The sequence below is a fragment of the Callorhinus ursinus genome, unplaced genomic scaffold (assembly GCF_003265705.2).
Source record: "Callorhinus ursinus isolate GAN/ISIS: 27379988/994484 unplaced genomic scaffold, GSC_fseal_2.0 scaffold49, whole genome shotgun sequence".
In the NCBI taxonomy this organism is placed as follows: Eukaryota; Metazoa; Chordata; class Mammalia; order Carnivora; family Otariidae; genus Callorhinus; species Callorhinus ursinus.
The window spans coordinates 1,155,742-1,175,645 of NW_027397111.1; the positions used below are offsets into that span (position 1 = coordinate 1,155,742).

Here is a 19,904-nt window from a genome sequence, read left to right on the forward strand (position 1 = left end):
AGTAAGAAGAGAGAAGTATCCCTGGTCTGAGGTGAGTGCTTTTCCCACTTGCAGGGGGAAACAAGAATTTGCTCTAAGCAGACATAGAGCATTGCTGTGATGTGCTAAAAATGGAGGGACCCAGTCCCTGCTAATAATGTTTAGCCCCTTGTAACAGTTAGGGATTGGGTCTGGTTGCTAGTAATAGAACAACCCAACTTAGGATAGCATCATCAAATTGGGTTTTAGTTTCCTCACATAACACGAATCCAGAGGTAGTTAGTCCAGGCTGGTATAGTAGCTCCCTGATGCCATCAGGGATCTGGGCTCTTTCTCACTTTCTACCCAGGTTTTAGCGGGTGTTTTGTCACCTTGCAATCCAGCATAGAGTCTAAATTCCAGGCAGAAAGAAGGGAAGGGTTAGCTAAGCCAGCTAAGTGTGACTTTTAAAGACTTTCCTGGAAGACCCACCCAGCAATTTCTGTGTACATCTTAACATCTTCTTGGCCAGATCTAAGTCACATGGTCACCCTTAGCTCCAAGGGAGGTTGGGAAATGTGACTTTTTGCTGGATACATTGCCATTTAGAAAAACTTGGGGTAAGGAAGAGGGAGAGAATAGATATTGGTAGTCAGCACATGTGTATTTGAGGGCATGCTGTGCACTGTCTCCTTTAGTCCTCACTACAGTCCAAAAAAGTGGGGGTTGTTGTCCCCATTTTGCAGATAGGTAACCTGAAACCAGAGAAGTAAGAGACTTGCTTAAGGTCACCCAGCTTGTATTGGGTGGGATCAACCCTTGAATCCAGGTCTGACTGGCTCTAAACCCTCTGTCCACTGGGTTTGACACATTTGGCCCAAAATGGTCACTGAATGCCGAGAATTCCCTGTGACTTTGAATAGTCACTGAGTCCAGGTGCTCACAGTAATAGCAGTGACCTGCACTGGAAAGGCTTGTGTCATCTTAGCTAAATATGTATACCCTACATGGCCAACTTCTCTGAATGACACAGTCATTGAGAGCTGAGGGGTGTTTCATTCTTTCCCAGCATTATGCTAAATCGAGCGTTGCAAATCAATTTTGTGACAGGTCTCCTGATTTGAGAAGTTGGTTGTTAAATTGTAGGGAATGCAGGGAGATGGGGGAAAACCAGAAAACATTATTGCCTCAAATCCTGTATCTTAGTAAGTTAACTGTTTAAGTCAGTTAAGATGGGGAAGTAGAGGACATTACCTTCATCTTTCTTACCTACAGCCATAGCCTGAGTTATTTTGGGCACAAAGGTGTCTTTTTTTTTTTTAAAGAATTTATTTATTTGAGAGAGAGAATGAGATAGAGAGAGAGCATGAGAGGGGGGAGGGTCAGAGGGAGAAGCAGACTCCCTGCTGAGCAGGAAGCCCGATGTGGGACTTGATCCCAGGACCCTGGGATCATAACCTGAGCCCAAGGTAGTCGCTTAACCAACTGAGCCACCCAGGCGCCCGGGCACAAAGGCATCTTATGTAAGTCCCAGCAGTCAGAGACCAAGAGTTGTTCATAATCCCGTTTGAGGGCCTGGAAGGCTGCCAGGTGCCAAGCAGACTACCATTTTTTTAGCCACCCTCTTAAGGCTTATTTTGCAGTAAATGGTGGTGTTAATCTGAGAAAAGGATTGGTCGTTCTCTATCAACTTTATCATCAGGATGTAGTAGCGTATGTGAGGGTGTGTATATCATATGTACACACATAGTAAAGACTAAGATTTGTAGTTATAAATTAGCTCCAAGGTGAGAAAAGACTGGAAAGCTCCACGATTTGTGGTCAGTTAATGAGAACGGTATTAAATGTGGTTACCATGATTAAATCGGGCTTTAGGGTTGTCTGGCTTTGATGGCAGAGACCGTTTTCTCTGCTACTTTCTTATAACTCCAACTGCCCACCCCAGTGGGGATAAATGGTTGCTCAGTAAATACATGGAGGTTGATTGGTAAAGAAAGGAAAATCCCCATTACAGTTGGTTGGGCTGAGGCATCATACCCATAGTCCTTGGTTTCTGGAGTTGAGGAAACCCCCTTTTCCTTTTAGTTCTAATGTCATGTATATAGGTGGCATGTTTGTTTCACAACCTGGTTTTTGTGACTTATCGTTGGGATGGTAATAACAAGGAGGGACAGTTACTTAGGTCTCACAGTTGGAGTAACCGGGTTATCAAGCTTCGGTGACTTGGCTGGGGTGTGACCCAGAGGGCAGCCAGAGCTCTAGTCCCCTAGGCAGCAGCCTTAGCACAGCCTCCCTGAAGGGTTTCCCAAGTTTGAGAAACAGTAGAGAAGATAAAGGCCAACTTAGGCAACCTGAAGACTACCGGTTGGGGTTACACTGGTGCAGTTATGGAGGATTGAAGAAAGGACAAAGTTAAAACCTGTAATGTACACTGTGGGCAAGAGTTGTTCCTTAATGAACGTACAGTAAGAATTGTCTTTTCTTAAAGTCTAGCCCCTGAATATTTCCCATATATTCCCACTACTGGAGCTTATAGACCAACTGGACATTAGGAATGGAAGGGCCCTCAGAGATCACAATCTAAATATATCATTATCAAATGATGTAATAGGACTCCTTCCACTAAAAGTAACAGAGACCAAACTCAAAGTAGCTTAAGTGAGAAAGAGAATTTATTGGTTCACAAGCAAAAAGTCCAAGGATATATCTGGTTTAGGTATGGCTAAATCTCAGAGCTCAGGCCAAGTTTCTAGGATGCTGTTTCTCTCCATCTGCTTTCCTTGGTGTTGGTTTCATTTTCAAATAGTTGATTCCCATTTAGTTATAGCAGTTCGAGACCACCTCCAACCAAAGCCCCAGAACCAACTCTGACGGACTTGGAATAGGTGATGTGTTGCCCCCCGAGCTAATCGTTGAGACTGGGAGCCTCAGCTGGACAGGGACTAGTGGTCAGCAGCACCCAAACCATATGGATTGGGAGTGGGGGAGGTGATCCCCAAATGAAAATCGAAATGCTGAAATTGATTTTTTTTTTTTAAACAAAGCTTTGGATTTTCATGGAAAAGTCAGGAGAGTGCATGGACAGTGAGATATGTGATTGCTTTTCTTAGGGGTTATATTGTTACTTTACATTGATATTTTAACTGTCTTCGGGACTGGATTGATTCTGCCCTGAGTCTGTGCTGATTATTGGTAGCTGAGGTTCCTAGGTTGTTGTAAGGATGCCTGGGGTGTGGCCACTCAGATGTAAATGCAGCAGCGTTTCCATTGTATGCTTTCATGTTGAAATGGAGAGCTTGGCCATCTGAGGAGTGACAGATCTCAAGGCCAGGACCTTTTTACCAAAGGAAACTGGCTGCCCCAGCCAAGGATCCTTGGCAATTTTCTGGTCTTTCTGGGCTGGGCTGGAGTGTGTTCTCCTGCCTCCTCAGTCTAAATTCTGCAAAGCCTATGGAGCTGCTGCTCTGTCCCTGGTACCAAGTAATGGGGATGTAGATATAACTAGGATCCTGCCCTGAGGAAGGAGGGTGGGGTAGAAAGGTTTTACAGGAGGAGATAGGCCATGAAAGAGGAGTCCTTCTTGATGCCCCCAGAAGTTGCTCCTCTGGCCTCCGTTCACAAGCTGAGCGGTGGCCCCCGACCCATTCTCCTTTACAGTTTCTAGCTCTGCACATATGTAGGCCATCTCACACATGCAGAGGTGCAGTGGGAACCAGATGGGCTCTGTAGCACTATGGTCTTGGGCAAATCATTTATCTACTCTGTGCCTCAGTTTCCTTATCTCTAAAATCTGACTAGTGATACTTCAGAGGATTATTGTGTTCTTGTGTGTTCCTGTTTGAGCAGTAGGTAAGAGGTCATCTAAAGAGGTTGCTGAGCCTGTTCATTCTCTGCTCAGCATCTTGGGGGAATGTTAATTATGTGCTAATTGTCCTTTGGGCTATGCTAGATGCCAGTGGGAGAGACCCTGGGCTCAGGAGCCTTCTATCCAAGCTGGACTGCCCCAGACAGATGGACATAGAGCAAAAGGGAAAGGCATGAGATTGTCACGTGTATCATTTATTCATTCAGTAGTATTTATAAAGCACCTACTCTATACCAGTCATTGCACAGAAGTTCTGGGCATATTGTAATTGGCCACATGGGCCTCTGGCCTGAGGGAACTCATGGTCTACTTGGGCGTTAGATGAGTAAGCACAGTTATGGTCCAGTGTGGTTAGGGTGACGGTGGAGTCAGCTAAGGTCCCAATCTAGAGTGGGAGTATGTGACTGGAGTGGCTTCCTAGAGGAGGTAACATGTAGGCCAGGTCCCAAAGGAGTAGAAGTCAGGCAGGAAGAATGAAGGACTAGGTGTGAAAGGTATTCCAGGCGGAGGGAACAGTCCATGCAAAGGCCTGGAGGAAATTCGAGTATGGAGTGTGTTCTTTGGGGAGTCTTGGCTGCCCGTGGTGCTGTCTGGAATGGGCTGAATGTGCCTCTGTCATTGCAGGGATGTGGAGAAAGTGGAGCGGCAGGCGGTCCCCCAGGCCAACCACACCGAGTCCTGTCGAGAGTGTGGCCGCGTGGGACCTGGACATGCGAGGGATTGTCCTCTTCGAAGCCATGAGGATTCCTTTGGCTTTGAGAGGCGGGAGCAAGAGGAAGAACGGTACCGTTCCCAGAGGGACCCACTGGAGGGCAAGCGGGACAGGAGCAAGGCCAGGTCCCCATACACACCGGCTGAGGAGGACGCCTTGTTCGTGGATTTACCTGGTGGCCTGAGAGGCCAGCAAGCACAGCCCCAGCGGGCAGAGAAGAATGGGGTGCTGCCCGCCGTGTATGGCCCAGGAGAGCAGAACGGGACCGGCGGGTATCAACGGGCCTTTCCTCCCAGGAACAATGCTGAAAAGCACAGCCAGAAGAAGAACAGCCTGGCCCAGGTGGAGCACTGGGCGAAAGCCCAGAAGGGGGACGGCAGGAGGTCAGTAATGGACTCAGGGTGGCTGCTACTCATGAGCGTAATAATGTAATAGGAGCTATCATTGTCCCGGCATGTGCTGGGGACATGCAGGCCTTAAACTATCCACCTCCATTAGCTCCGTAAATTCCTGTAGCAACGCTGCAAGGTGGGGGTGATATCCCCAAGTTATAGACAAAGAAACTGGGGTTTGGAGAAGTGAAGGGACCTGCCCAGGGCACACAGTAAGTGGCAAAGGCAGAGTGCAACCCCAGGTCTGTGAACCTCCCAAGCCTGTGTGAGATTACATCAGGTGGCTTCTTGGTTCCCCGGCAAAGGTGCCTTGAGACACAGTCAGTATGTCGATAGTTGCTCATCTTCTCTCACTCCGCTACTTTTCCACGTCCGGGAAATATTTGTAGAAACTAGAGTAAATACAGATCCATTTTCAATTCCAGGCACAAAGAGAAGTGCTTAGGCACTGTTGACAGTAGGCTTTATCATACCTATTCCTTCAAGAAGCAGTTTTTAATTATTTAGGGGGCATACAGTTTTTGCTATTTGCAAAGCACTGTTTGTATTTTATTACAATTTTAGATTAATAAGGGCGCTTTTCTGAACGTGAAGAATTCAGGGTCACCGGCTTCCCCCATTTTCTCCAGACGCCGCTGTGTTTTGTCCTCCTTATGAAGACAGTAAATCGTTTCATCATATTTGGGCTTCTAAAACCAACCACTGACTGGAGAAGAGATAGCGAAGCCCTGGTGCTTTCAGAAAGCTCCCCGGGGACTAGAGGGGCTACAGATGTGCCAGAGCTCAGGCCAAGTCTGCCACAGACTTACCTGCCTGATAAACGTGTTCTAAAAACCACACTACATTCTCCCTGTTGGTGGAGCCCAGACTTTCCCCCCGTGGGCTGTGGAGGCAGGAGTGCTCCTACAGGAATAGCCTCGGCCTCTTTCCAGGTGTGTGGGCATGCTGTGTGTATATGCAGGTGGTGTAACCTCTTTAATCTGGTCTAGGTGGGCAGTTGTGAGGGTAGATGGATGGAGAAATTACAATGGAAATCCCCCAGTGAATTGGTAGACGTTGTGGGACAGACTAGGAAAAGGAAGGCTTTTGTGGTGTAGCTAAGATACCTTCCCATTCCCACCTAGGACTGACCAGGTGTCAATTCCATTTGTTCAAATGTTGTGTCTTCTTAAAAAACAGAAAGCTACCTCCCAGGGACACGGGGGAGAGAAGCTTCTATTCTTGGTGCTGGGCTGGGTAGACCCCCCCGGGAGGTGATTCTAAGTGCCCTCACTGCTGAACGAGGTTGGAAAGCCGGCAGGCATTATATCATGCAGGTCTCCTACTTCAAGGTAAAACAATTTGGATTTTATTTGAAAAAGCAATAGGGGAAGCCAGTGGAAAGTTTGAAGCAGGTAAGTGATGTAATCTGATTAATAATTCAGGAAGAAGAGCCCTGGGAAGATGCTGTTGTAATAATTCAGGATGGTAACAATGGAAATAGAAAGAAAGAGAACGATTTGAGATACATTTTGGAGGTCAAAACATCAAAGTTTGTTAATGAGTGGGATGCTCAGGATGAGAGAAAGGGAGGAACAAGGATGATCCCTGGAGTTTTGACTTGAACAACCAGGTGGTTGCTGAGACGGGGAAGGTTTAGGACCAGATTGGGGGGAAATCAGGGTTCCCATTTTGGACAGTAAGTTTGAGAAGCCTATTAGCTATCCAAGGGGAGATGTCAGGTAGACAGTTGGGTATGAATTATGGTGTTGGGGTTTGAGGTCTGGTTGGGAACAGTCAGCACATAAATGGTACCTCAACACTTACAAGGTAGCAGCAGAAGGGGGATCTGGTAGAGGAGACAGTGTGGTCAGAGAGAAGCTACTCATGATAAGTTAGCTGTTTTCTCTTACATGTCACACCTCCTAGGAACTGTAGTCAATATGGGCAGGCAAGGGCAGGTAAAAGCAGGAGAAATTAGAAGTAGGGGAAGATAGGAAAGCCAGGGGTTTAGCTCAGATGAGCTTGTATTTCTTGCTAAAGAGTTTGGATTTAGTCTTGGAGGCCTGTGAAAGCCATCGATGGTCTGAAGGGTATTGGCAGGAAAGAGGCGTCGGGACACCTGGGGAGATTTTGCAGGCTAGACAGTCCTTACTACATCCCAGCTCTGATACAGCAGGTCCATGTATATGGTGAAGAAATCTGCCAGGTGCTTCTGATGTGCCCTGCCCCAAATGCGAATGGTAGTTTTGGTTACCCCTCACTCTTAAAAGTTTTTTTTTTTTTAATTATGCACGTAGTTTAAGGATTTAAGTAGTGTGGCCCCCATCTGTCCCTACTTCTGATTTCTGTCCCTTTGAGGCAGCCACTTCCAATTCTTCCAGTAGTTTTCCCAATTTATTTCTGTATTTCCAAATAAGATAATTACACTGCACTTTCTTGATTTTACAATTTTAGTTATCAATAGACATTCTACTGTAGAAGATAAGGATTGAAGTCTCTTGTTCTCCGCTGTGCCTTTCCAATAGACATACGCTTACCTTTATCCTAGCTTCACAATATAGCATATTTTTTGTACAGATCACTAGTCAGTTTTTATATTATTATGACAATATAAATATTCACAACTGGACCATAGTGTTCTATAATTAAATTTCATTTGTTGAACAATTTTTTGTTTTCTGATGTTAATTTTCACGCTTGTGGTTTACTTGGTTTTCTTTGTACCAATTATTAATTTCATCACCAAATTCATAGCTACATGTGCAAATCTCCCTTTGCTCAGTGCCCCCAAATATTCAGTAATTCACTCACAAAGTAAAAAAAAAAAAAAATCCAAATACCAAAGGATAAATATTGAAAAATAAGGGTCCTTCTACTTTATTTCGGAAACCTACTTTCACTCCCTAAAGACCAGCAACCTTGTTAAGAAAAATAAACCCTGTCCTTCACCTTGCTTTTTTCACTTAATGTATCAGTGTATGTGCAAGTCTATACATAAATAGCTGAATGTATCTTGGCTGTCTTTCCGTATGAGCACATATAGACATATATCATTAATTTGAAATAACCAGAGTACTCCATTGAATGGATCTACAGTGGTATTTATACCATTCCCTATTGATGGGCAGTAAGGTTGGTTACAAACATTTGCTATTACAAACTATGCTGCAGTGAATATCCCTACCCCGTTCTCTCTGCATAAAGTGCATGTATACTTAAAGAACAGATTACTTGAAGTGGAGTGACTGGGTCAAAGGATATATGCCATTTTAATTATCATAGTTATTACAAAATTGCCCTCCAAAAACACTGTTTCAGTTTATATCCCACCCAAAGTGTCCTTATTTGTCCATTCCCACATTAGCATGGAAAACTGTTTCAGATTAACTCCTTCCTCCAGTGATAATATGGAAGATGATTTAGATGGAGAAGAGCCTGGAAAGAGGCAATGATCGAGTATAAGGTGGTCATAGCTTGGGTAGAATGTGGGGAAGACCCACACCAAAGCAGTGAAGATGATGAGGATTTTGAGGAGGATGGGTAGGACACACAGATACTGAGGTTGGGTAGGTATTAGAATTGGTAAATTGTTTCATCGAGGTCAGGAAGGTGAGAAGGGCCACAGGTGGAGCTGACATTTAGCAGTTTGGCTTGGTTAATAGGAAGATGTGGTACAGCCTGGATGTCAGGAGTTTTAACAAGACACCCCTCCCTGCCTCCCATGTGATTCTGATGTGCAGCCAGGCTGGAGAATCCCAAGCTCAGAGTGAGCCATAGCAGAGGGCCAAAGGCAGAATGCTGAGGACCTCCAGCCCAAGGGATGGACAAAAGCAGTGTCTGTGAAGGGTGTGAGCAGGAGATGGGGGGGAGGGTGGAAACTGGAGTGTTGAAGGGAGTTTCATTTAGAAGGAGTCCAGTTTGTGCTGGGAATGAGGACTTCTCCTTGGGGATGGTGCCATCCGAGGAGGCTGGGAGCCACTGAAAGAGTGTCTGGAACCTCAAGGTCTCTGCTGTCTTTTGCTCGGTCACTGGGGCTTCTTGATGGGCTTACATGGGCAGACCTGACTGTCCTTTTTAGTAGAGCTAGGATTTTGAAGTTAGGTCAGGAGGCAGGAGAGGAAGACAGGAACAAGTCAGAAAAGGTCACATGGCCAGTGAGAAACCCTTTGTGGCAGGGGCACAGAAAGAACTTTCTTTTTTTTTTTTTTTCACAGAACTTTCAAAAGCTGTGTGACTGATAATGCAGTTAATAAGTTGTTGGTTGAAATGTGTCTATGTAACTGCTTCTGGCAGTCCACAAACCTGTGTTACTCTGCTATACACAAGGACCTGTAGTTGGGGCTCGGGGGCACATAGGGGAGCTAAAGGATGATAAGTCAGTTGCAAGTAGATGACAGGGCTGGGGAAAGCGTTGTTGGACTTTCCTTGCATATGAGCTGGAAGTTTGAGGCTTTCTTGTCTAAGGGGCAAGGTGACATGAGGTCTGTAGATGAAAACAGTTCATTGGCCTTGGAGGTCACTGAGCGCACAGCAAGAGGAACTTCACTCTAGTGATGGAAGCAGATCTCACTGGGCTGAAAGGGAAAAGTGAGGAATTGAAGACACCCTTTTGAGAAGAAAGCTGTCTGTCGCTGAGTAAGCCAAGTGCAGTCTCTGATCATTCACTTGTATCTGGAAAGGACTGCATCTTGCATTCTCAGAATTGCTGTTTACCTTAAAGGTATATATGTAATCTCTTACAGTCAAGTAATAAGTAGATCTGGCTGTTTAATGAAGGAGCCTCCAACATTTGAAAGTACAAAAGAGGGATGTCTGTGCTTTGTGTGATTGAGACTGTGCCAATCTCGTTAGATTGGGCACATTAGACATTGGAAGGAGGGTTATTTGCACTGTAATATGATCTCATATTCGTGGAGCTAGGCCACATAAGAAATTATTTCTAACTGTTCCTTTAGTACTGGAGATATGTATTCTGTTTCCCATCATTAAACTCCTTTAGAATGATATTTTGTGAGGACAGACTGGCTTACCCTTAGATTTCTACATTCTAAGAGATTGTTTTGAAATTCTAGCCTTCCATTTTTTGCCCCTGGTATTTCAAGTAATTTACATACTTGTAATAAAAAGGCAGGGGTGGGGATGGAATCAAGGACTCAGCTATTACAATGAGGGACAGAGTAGAAAGTGAAAGTCCTGCACAATTGATGTGGAGGGTACGGTGAGGAATATCTGCTGCATAAGTAATTGGTTATAGAAATTGATTTTATATTTTGATATGACCAGTTTGTAGTGGCTGTATCAGAATATCCTGTTTGGTGCCTTTTGGAACAGGGAGGCCCCTTGGCACAGAGCAGGGTATGAGGGCAGGAGACCTGGAACTTTCTTTTTGGGTAAAGATGGATTTGGGGGCCAGCAAATGGATCTGCTCTCAGGGGCAAAGCTGCTCTGGGTGCTCCTGCCTATTTCAGGGGGGTCTTTACCTCTTCTTGCAAACCTTCCTCCTGCGTCCCTCACTCCACCTTTGGTTAGTTATCTTGGTTTGGCCTCTGGAGCTCACCATTGCACTGGGATTTTGGGGGTTGCCCCAAAATGGCCAGCAGTGAGGACTTGGAGATATGGCAGACAATGCAGAAGTAGAGGGCACAGGCTGGAGGGTGAGCTCAGGGCTTTAGGGCCCCACCCTGTGGGGGACTTTTGTCAGGGTGGCAGGCACCGGGAGCAGGCTACAGAACCAGACTGAGGGGATTTGGGAGCAGCTAGGACATACTTTTCATAGTCTGAATTTTTCTTCAGCCAGAGTGAACAATGGTTGGTGAAGTCATGGAGTCCCCAGGGGAGGCCCCCAGCCAGGTTTCTGCCTTTGCCACCACTGCTGTTTGAGGATTCAGCCACTGCCCCTTCCTCAGACACACATTCCCCTCTGACTTTGGGAAATCAGTAGCAAACCCTGCCACCTAGTGGCAAATAGACACGCTAGCCAGACACACTAGACAAGTCTGGCTGAAGAGATCTTAAAAATTACCTCCCATAATTGCAAAGATAACAATAAGAAGAAAGCTACCATTTTTGAATGACAACTATTTCTAATCCCCACAACAATCTGTTAGGTTCTTAGTATCCCCATGTTATAGTAGGGAGGGTGAGGACATAAAAGACACTTACGAGGTCATAGAGGGAAGTGATTAAATGAGATGAATTTAAGAACAATTAGAATAGCACTTCTCAAACATTGGTCACCTGGAGGGCTTGTTAGAACACAGGAGGCTGGGCTCTACCCCCAGGGTTTCTGACTTGGCAGATCTAGGGTGGGGCCCAATAATCTGCATTTCTAATGAGTTCCCAGGTGGTGCTGATGCTGCCCATCCAAGACCATACTTTGGATGCACTGGCTTAGAACAGTGGCTGGCTGGTTATGCATCAGGACTTTGTCAGACTGTGGACAATACCGCAGAATGTGAGACATAGTTCCTGCCCTCTGAGGATTTACAGCTTGGCTGGGGAAGAGATGTCTTGCAAGGATGAAAAGGTTGCATCAATGAAAAGACCTTGGACAAGTTTCCTACAACATAATAACTAGGTCAGAGCAGAGTGGGAGCCCTGAGGGCTGCAGAAGGCCTCTCTGGAAGGAGTGCCGTGGAAAATGAGTGAGATTTGGGTGAATAGGGCAAGTGGAGCCCATACAGGTAGGGGAAGGCAGAACAATATTAGAATAAGGAGAGGTAGAAAGGGAGAACCCATTGAGAAGTACCTTCTGTGCATCAGGCAGGGAGCCTGCATTTTCTTACTTGTCTCATTTACTCTTCAGAACAGCCTTATGAGGGAGATAATTCTGTCCTCATGCTACAGGTGAGGAAGCTGAGGCTCAGAGCAGTCCAGTAAGCTGCCTAGGGTCATCTAGCCAGTGTGGATGGTAGAGCTAGCAATCAAACCCAGGTCAAGCTCTCTCTGTTTTCCCACTCTGAGAAGTTGCCCAGGTGTGTAGGAGGCTGGGTGGGATTAGGGTGAGGCTCTCATCCCTAGATCCCAGCAAGTGCAGGGGTGCACCTGAGTGGATGTGTCTCTTTAGCCCCTAGATGCTTGACTTGCCCCAGCCCAGTCCTGTTGGAGAAGCAGTGAGAAAACAGCAGGACTGCAAGGTGGGTTGGGATCAGGTGCTAGAGAGTGGTGCGTTCCAGGCTGAAGGGTTTCAATTTTATTTCATAAGCAGTGGGGAGTCATTGACGTTTTTGGAGCAAGGGAGTGATTGGATCTAAGCAGTTGACTGTGTTCAGTGTGGACACTGGTTAGGAAGGTCTCAGAGCGACCTGGGGGAAGATGATTAAATCATCTGGTCTAGAGTAGTAGAAAAAGAAAAGAGCTGGTGCCAGCCACTTGCTTTAAGAACTTGCAGAATTCGATGTGTGGATACCAACAGAGGGCAAGTCTCAGTGACCGGGGAATTATGAGGCGTTTCCTAGAAATAGACACACACCCATTTGGAAGAGCTGACTGACAGCGAGAGGGAGAGGAGGAGACGGGTTTCATCACCTTGCACTTGAAGCGATGGGTGTGGGGCAGTCAGGCTGCCTGGTAGGGAGGGTGATGCTCCCAGGTTGTTGGAGAACAACGGTGTTGGAGTCCTCTGCATAGGGAGGGAGTGACTGAGGTCCTGAGCATCTGCTTTGATTGTTCTTTGGGGGTTCTTACATAGGGCTCCCTCGTGTGCCTGGCGCTGAGGGTTTACTTAGCCGTGTTTCCAGAAGCCTGGCAGACCCCGTGCTGGCTGTCTTAGCCGTCTTCTTCCTCTCTCCGCAGCCTGCCCCTGGACCAGACCCTTCCTCGTCAGGGTCCTAGCCAGTCACTGTCCTTCCCAGAAAACTACCAGACTCTGCCTAAGAGTTCCCGACATCCCTCAGGGGGCTCCTCGCCCCCTCCCCGCAACCTGCCGAGTGACTACAAGTACGCGCAGGACCGAGCCAGTCACCTGAAGATGTCGAGCGAGGAGCGCCGGGCGCACCGGGATGGCACAGTGTGGCAGCTCTACGAGTGGCAGCAACGCCAACAGTTCCGGCACGGCAGCCCCACGGCGCCCATCCGCGCCGGCTCCCCGGAGTTCACCGACCAGGGCCGGAGCAGGAGCATGCTGGAGGTGCCCCGCTCCATCTCTGTGCCTCCATCTCCCTCCGACATCCCTCCTCCGGGCCCCCCAAGGGCCTTCCCGCCCCGGCGGCCGCACACGCCAGCAGAGAGGGTCACCGTGAAGCCCCCGGACCAGCGGAGGAGCGTGGACATCTCACTGGGGGGCTCTCCCAGGAAGGCACGGGGCCATGCCACCAAGGTGAGACTCTGGAGGGCTGCCAGGCAGCTGGGTTCAGTGTGAGGGCACCAGGACCCTCACGTGGTTTGAACACAAATTTGAGCAATTTCGAATAAGGAGAGGTGACATCTCTGTGGTACTTTTAGGTGCCAGGTGCAGTACTAAATGATTACCACAACCTGATGAGGCAGGTGCTATTATCATGCACATTGCACAGATGAGAACTCTGAGGCATTAAGAGATGAAGGATCATCCAGCTGGAGGTCTGCAGGAAGAGATATCTGTGTTCAGTCGGTTCAGTAATTTATAATAACCCGACTTCAGCTTTACCTCTCCAAGGGACTTTCCCAGTTTACCATTGTTTATAACCCAGTAAGAAAGACATGGACCCCCCACAGATGAAGAGGGGTAGTGCGTGTGGCAGGCCGCCCGTGCAGAGAGGGGCAGAGGCTCCGGCCCACAGGCTGACTTCCTGTCTCCCCCCTTGTAGAACTCCTCTCACGTGGATCGCCGCTCCATGCCCTCCATGGGCTACATGACCCACACAGTCAGCGCTCCCAGTCTCCATGGAAAATCGGTAAGCCGCTCCTCATCTCCCCCGCCCCATGAGTATCAACCACCTGCAAAGTGCCGGCTCAGCCGGTGTCCCCCCCAACCCTGAGCCAGTCACCTGCAGTCTGCAGGGCAGCTGTCAGCTCCCACGTTAGAGATGAGGACGCTGAGGCTCAGAGAAGTCCAGTGACTTGCTCCATGTCATCCAGCTGACTTGGGGTCCTCCCCAGATCAGAGGAAGAGCTTGGGGGAAGTGAAGGAGAATGTGGGCTTTTCTTCTCTTTCAGGTAGCGTTTTCCAGGCACCTGCCTTTCTGCCATTAGCTCCTCTCCTCTCATCCAGGTCTTGGCTTTGGTTAGTTAACTTTGTCTTCAAAGCTTGAGTCGGGGTGAGGTTGCACTGTTGGTTGCTGTTTCCTGGAGAAAAAAAACAAAAACCTGCTTCCTGCAACCCCTTTTCTGCCAGTGCCTTTATTTATCCTAATGACAGAATTAATGCAATAATTACTTAATGGTGTCACATCAGTGCTGTCCCAGCACCGGGGTGAAGAGTAATTATAGTGTCGTGCTCCTGCAGTGGCTAATTTCCTTGTGATGTGTCTACACACCTGCAGCTGGAGGAGCTCTCGCTGCTTCTCACCCGCTTACGGCGGCACCAGGCCAGGTTGGCCAGCGTGCGAAATCTCGCCGTCGGCCAGTTACTGCAGCACCAGCTGACTGTTCCCGCCTGCCAGGTCAGCGCTGCCGGGCTCTCTCAGGGCCGGGGCCACCCTAGTGGGGGGCAACGGAGTGACGTGCCAGCCCATGTTTTCTCGTGCCCACGCTCTAGTCTGTATTTGTTGTCTGGCTCGTTCCCTCCTTCCCTGCCTGTTTGCTTCTGGTCGCTATTGCCAGATACTGCGCAGTGGTGGGGGGCCCACGCCTCTTGGTGCTGGGGAGGAGCCTGCATGTGGTGTGAGGGACCTCAACTGTGGCTTTTCCGGCTGTGAGTAGTGACTGCCAGGCTGATGTGTGGTCATGTCTGAAGGGCTATGCTGGCTGTCATCCTTGTCGCCACCATGGCCATCCTTGGGTTGTGGAAAGGTGTGTTTCATTGGTGTCAACCCGGAGGGGAGAGGCAGGGTGCCCTCTCTGATCTGGACAGTACCCTGCTGATGGAAAAAGCATCCTCACGTCCCTTATCCTAGAGAACCTCACTGTACCTGGGAGAGGTTAGGCAGGACAGGAGTTACTACCACACACAACACACTGGATCCAGAGGGGGAAATGACTTGCCTGGGATCCCTCAGCCAGTGGCATGTGGCCTGGAACCAAAATTCAGGTCCTATCTGGCATAGTGTTCTAAACCTTACGGGACATGGAGGTTTGCAGGCAATTTCCTCAAGTAGTGGTCAGGGAATTGCCCTCCCAGGCATGTTGAGCAGTTTAACGATGTCCATACAAGATTGGTCCCTTCGGGCTGCACAAAAGTAGGCAGGGGACAGAGGAGGAAGATGACAGGAGTGTCACCTTCCTTAATTGTCCTGTTTTAGTGAGACCTGAGGGACAATATACTTGGAAAAATGAATGTAAGGGAACACGTGAAAGACCCCTAAGGTGTGAATTTGGGGGATTTTTAGTAACATTCCCCTGCTCAGTCCTCTTTACTGCTATTGAAAGTGTATAGGGCCTGGGCTGATTGGGGAAGTAGGGATAGGTAAGGGGACAGTTTAGGGATAGAAATAGCATAGCATCTCGGAAGTCACCAGTGTCCCTCTCCATGGTCCTTCAGGTCTTCTCACGCTTAAAAGCACTGCCTGAACATCTCACATTGTTTACTTGTTTGACATCAGAGATGTAAACAGGGCCCTCTCCTGCAGCTCTGACTTGCCCCAGTTTGCTGGGAGACCTCTTAGCTGGTTGAGAAAGTGGTGCCTGGGCTATTTTTTCTTAAGCTTTTACAGCCCCTCTGTCTAACAGTTAGCTTCTGTGGTCTGTTACATGGGAAACACAGGTCCTAGAAAATCAGAGTCTTTTGGTTATTTTCACTGTTCCTGGTGATTACATTGAAGAACTCAACAGATTGTCAGAGACAGTGCAAGCAGATAGGTCTGACATTGAAACTTCCTCAACTCGCTCCTGACATGGCTACATGCTGAGCAAAGGGAGCTGAAACTTCCAGTAGCTCCTGGGGCTTATCATCCTAGAACCCAAGGTCATGTCAGGACCTACCTGGATCCCCAGATCCTCTCCCTGCCCCTTCAAGCCATTTAGTCACACTAATCAGAGGGTCATTTTGCTTCATGCATATGAAGTGGGCCAGGACAAAGGTTTGATGACAAAGATTGGAGCATTGGTGATTGATGGGCCTCTAGCTCAGGTGTTGCATGTTCTCCTCCAGCTAGACCTCTCTAGTTCTGTCTCAGGAGCTCACCACTGGCCTCAGCTGCACTGCTCTCCTAGCCCTGTGGTGGTATGTGTGCTGTCTCCCTCGTCCCCACCAAACTGTCCCCCCAGCCAACTGCGGGACTAGCTGGATTTTCCCCACAGTGACCTGCAAGATCCGCTGTGCTGAAAGAAGGCTCTGAGCTACACTGAGACATTTGTGCTTCCTCCATGGCCTGGATGTGTTAGCCTGCTACCCTTGACCCCAAAGCTGTGCAATGTCAATGATTCACACATGAAGCCCCAAGTTTTGGAAACCCTTGGTGTTCATAACTGGCTTTTTTCTTTCTGTGCTTCATTTGAAGGCTGACGATACCTACCTCCAGCTGAAGAAGGACCTGGAGTACTTGGACCTAAAGGTGAGGGACGTCAGGTGTCTTGTCTCCCTTGGACTCTCACCTTTCTGAGCATGTCTGCCTTATTGGAGCCAAGCTCAAAGCCAAAGGCTGTGCAGGTCTTATCAAATCTGGATCCCAAATGAATACATCTCTAAGTCAGAAGAGTTTTATTTCTAACTGCCTCAAACTCTGGGCTCAGTTCCTTGTGAGTTCTGCTATAAGATTTCAAGCTGATGGAATGAGGGCACAAGATCTTGATCTCTTCCTGTCCTTGGTCAGGACCCAAAGACTTCTAAATAGTAACTACTTCCTTCCTCAGAGCTGCCAGTGGGGTTGGGTTTGGTTCGTAGGGTGCCACTGACATGTGTTTTCTGCTACGAGTATTTTGGTGGATTTTTTGGTTTTGTTGCTGGGGGAGCAGGTTCCACATGGAATTCTGCAGCTCTGGGGCCCACCGTGGTCTCCCATATAGGAGCCTCCTGTATGGATAGTCTCCCATCTGCGTACAGGAGATGAACGCTGGGTACCTCCCTGTAGGTGATAAAGCTTCAGGCTCAAAATCAACCTTCAGAGCACAGAGACCAAGAGAACACTGGTGGAGAAGTGTGAGAGGCATTCTGCGTGAAAGAGAGCTGCTATTGTTCCCTTACCACAGCTCTCTGAAAGCTCCCACTGTGAAGAGCACTTCTGATGCCTCAACCATGAAATTGACTGAAGGAATGTGACCTTTAATTAACTGTGCGCGTGAGAGAGTGGAGGGGCCTGTGGGAGGACACCCAGGCGACTGCCACGGGGTGTGCCTCCCCCAGCTCCCCTGGGTACCTGGCTTGAGGTATTTTTAACATGGGGATTGTCATCCAGCCTTGTAGAAGCAAGAGGATGAACCTTAGGCCCTGCGGCAGCAGATGGTGGGGGGGGCCTCCCCATACTGAGACAAGATCAGAGTCTTTGATTAGGAATCAACTAGTTAGCTTCCGTATCTGATGTGCACTTGCTGTGTAACCAGCTCTGGAGAAGCCTAAGGGACATGTAAGAGAACTTCCCAAATGGGCCTCGGTTAGATAAAGAAAATCTCCCAAAATAACACAGACTTGTTTATAATGAGCTTACAAAGATCTGTCTCGCCTAATGCTCAGAGTTGAGATAGTGAAGGTCACCGTGGGCTGTAATGCTGGAAAGGCCTCTAGAGGAGGTGGCATGTGTTTGGAGCCTTGAAGAGCCAGAGGGTTTGCGTTGGTTGAAATTAAAGGGAAGGGAACAGTGGGAACCAAGGAGAGCCAGGGGGAGGGTGGTGTGGCTAGCGTGGAGGAGGCAGACTGCCCATGTTCCTGATTCTTTAGGAAGGAGGGGTGCAGTGAACGAAAGTCAGACTTGGTTTTCTGACATGAGCAAAACAAGGAGGGTTCTTTCAAAACCAGGACATTTTCTAGCTTATGTGACAGATCACACAGAGCATGAATAAGTATTATAAGTATGGTAGTAATGCCTCACGATGCAAAATGTGCGGCCCAGCCCATCCTGCTGTGCTCTGATCCTGGGCAGGGTCCTTTCACCATGCTCACCACCCCCACCTGACCTGGAAAGAGGTCCACCACCTTTGCCGGCCCTGTGTTACCACTCATCTCCATTCCCTGGCCTCCGCAATAGCCAGTCACCATGCTAGCTCTCGATTCTTCTCACCCCTGCCTCGGAGCCATGCAGTCAACCAGAAGTATTTATGGAACATTCATGGTAAGAGAGCTGGTAAGAGAGGTTTAGCTCCCCAGCAGCACAGGTGTACCTTGAAACAGTCCTCAGAGTGCTTGGTGCATGGTGCAAGAGAGAGCTTAGAGAGCCTGAGCTGGAGTAATAGGAAATCTCTGTCTTCTGATTCCTGTTTGTATGGGAGAGGAGAAACTCACAGCTGATCCTCGAGGGAAGATTCAGTTCAGGTCTGTTTTATTTCAAGATCATAGAATTTGAGTTAAAAGGGATTTAAAGGGAGAAACTGAGGCACAGGATAGCAGAGCCAGGAGTCCTTGGGTGTCCTGACTACCAACAAAAGCTTAGTAACAATAGAGGGTATAATGTGTGATGGTCACTGTGTTTTACTTCTGTTAAATTATGTAACTCCCACAGTAGCCCTAGAAGGAAGATGGTGTTATCTTTTTTTCACTGACTAAGGCTCAGAGAAGTAAATGACTTTCCCAAGGCCACATAATGGCTACTGGGAAGTTGGTATTTCGGTATAGCTCTGACTCTGAAACTTGTGCTCTTGAGTTGTCTTGCCTCCCAGTCTCTCTTAAAATTCTGCTTCCACTACTGTGGACCCAAAGGCATTTCAGTTTTTGATGGAACTGAACTGGGGTCATTATCCCAGGAAGTGTGTTTAATGTGATAGAGGCAAGGTGCGTCCTTGGGGTGTTTCACTAGCTAGGAGCTGTCTGCACCCAGAACATTAACTAGTGACTTTCTGGAAGTTGTCACTGTCATGGAAAACAGCTGCATTGATACCAGAGTTTCCCCAGTCTTATTTTTGTTATTCCAGTTGCTGAGCTCCTCTCAGAGAACTTTTCCCCCAAATGAGCTGCACTGGTAGCAGGGAGATGCTGGGGTTTGTGCTGTGTGTGAGTTTTCTGTCTGGCGTGGCTGCCAGAAAGGTTGGCACCACCTTGGCCTCTCTCCAAGGTACAGAGTCCCCATATCAGGGAGGCAGTGAACCTGCTCTGCTCTGCTCAAACCCAGCTGGGGCATAGGGTTCCCAGATGGTGTCTCACTTCAGGACCCAGATGAAGAAAGGACTGGAAGCAAAGCAGAGGTGTTGAGGACCTATAGAACCATGGCTGAGGATGTATTAGGCAGGATGCTTTTGTTTGCAGGTGTCTGAAACCCAAATCAACCTGCTAATAAGCCAAAGAGAGAATATACTGCTTCTTTTAGCCAAGGGCTACATCCCAGAGGCTCAGGCCATGTCATCACTGTTCTGGTTTTCCTGGTGTGTGGGCTGTGCCCACATGGCAGGGAAGGTGGCCACCTGCAAACCCAGGTTCACTTTCTCCCAGCCCAGCGTCCCCATGGGTGACCACTTGCAAACCCAGACTCCCTGTGGCGTGAGGGAGGGGTTCCCTAATGGGAAAGCATGCTGGGCAGAAATAAGAAAGTCAGCAGCAGTTAGCACAGCTGCACTGCAGAGTGGTGGAGAGAGTTTTGGGTAATTCAGGAGACAGAGACAGTCTACAAAGCTCTGAAATGCTACCATGTGTCTTCTGTAGCTGCAAGGGGGAATGAAGACAAATGGAGAGCATGTGTCAACTGTACTTCAATTAAAAAAAAAAGACAAGTGGATAGCAGCTACAGGTAGAGGGGTTTCTAAAAGGGCCTGCTCAGGTTGTGGTGAACCGCCCCAT

The 19,904-nt window shown here is 48.2% G+C and overlaps 1 protein-coding gene across 16 annotated transcripts in view; it reads left to right on the forward strand.

The window, feature by feature from the left end:
* The window catches only part of PLEKHA7 (pleckstrin homology domain containing A7), a 212,477-nt gene that overhangs the window by 158,096 nt on the left and 34,477 nt on the right, over nucleotides 1-19,904 (forward strand). For all 16 annotated transcript variants that reach the window (XR_012375347.1, XM_073882849.1, XM_073882850.1 and 13 more), the window contains 4 exons: nucleotides 4,448-4,918; nucleotides 12,704-13,226; nucleotides 13,696-13,782; nucleotides 16,486-16,539. Coding sequence is in view for 15 of the 16 variants with exons in the window: in XM_073882849.1 (XP_073738950.1) it covers nucleotides 4,448-4,918; nucleotides 12,704-13,226; nucleotides 13,696-13,782; nucleotides 16,486-16,539 (1,135 nt within the window). In the remaining variant the exon portion in view is untranslated. The remainder of the gene's footprint in view (nucleotides 1-4,447; nucleotides 4,919-12,703; nucleotides 13,227-13,695; nucleotides 13,783-16,485; nucleotides 16,540-19,904) is intronic.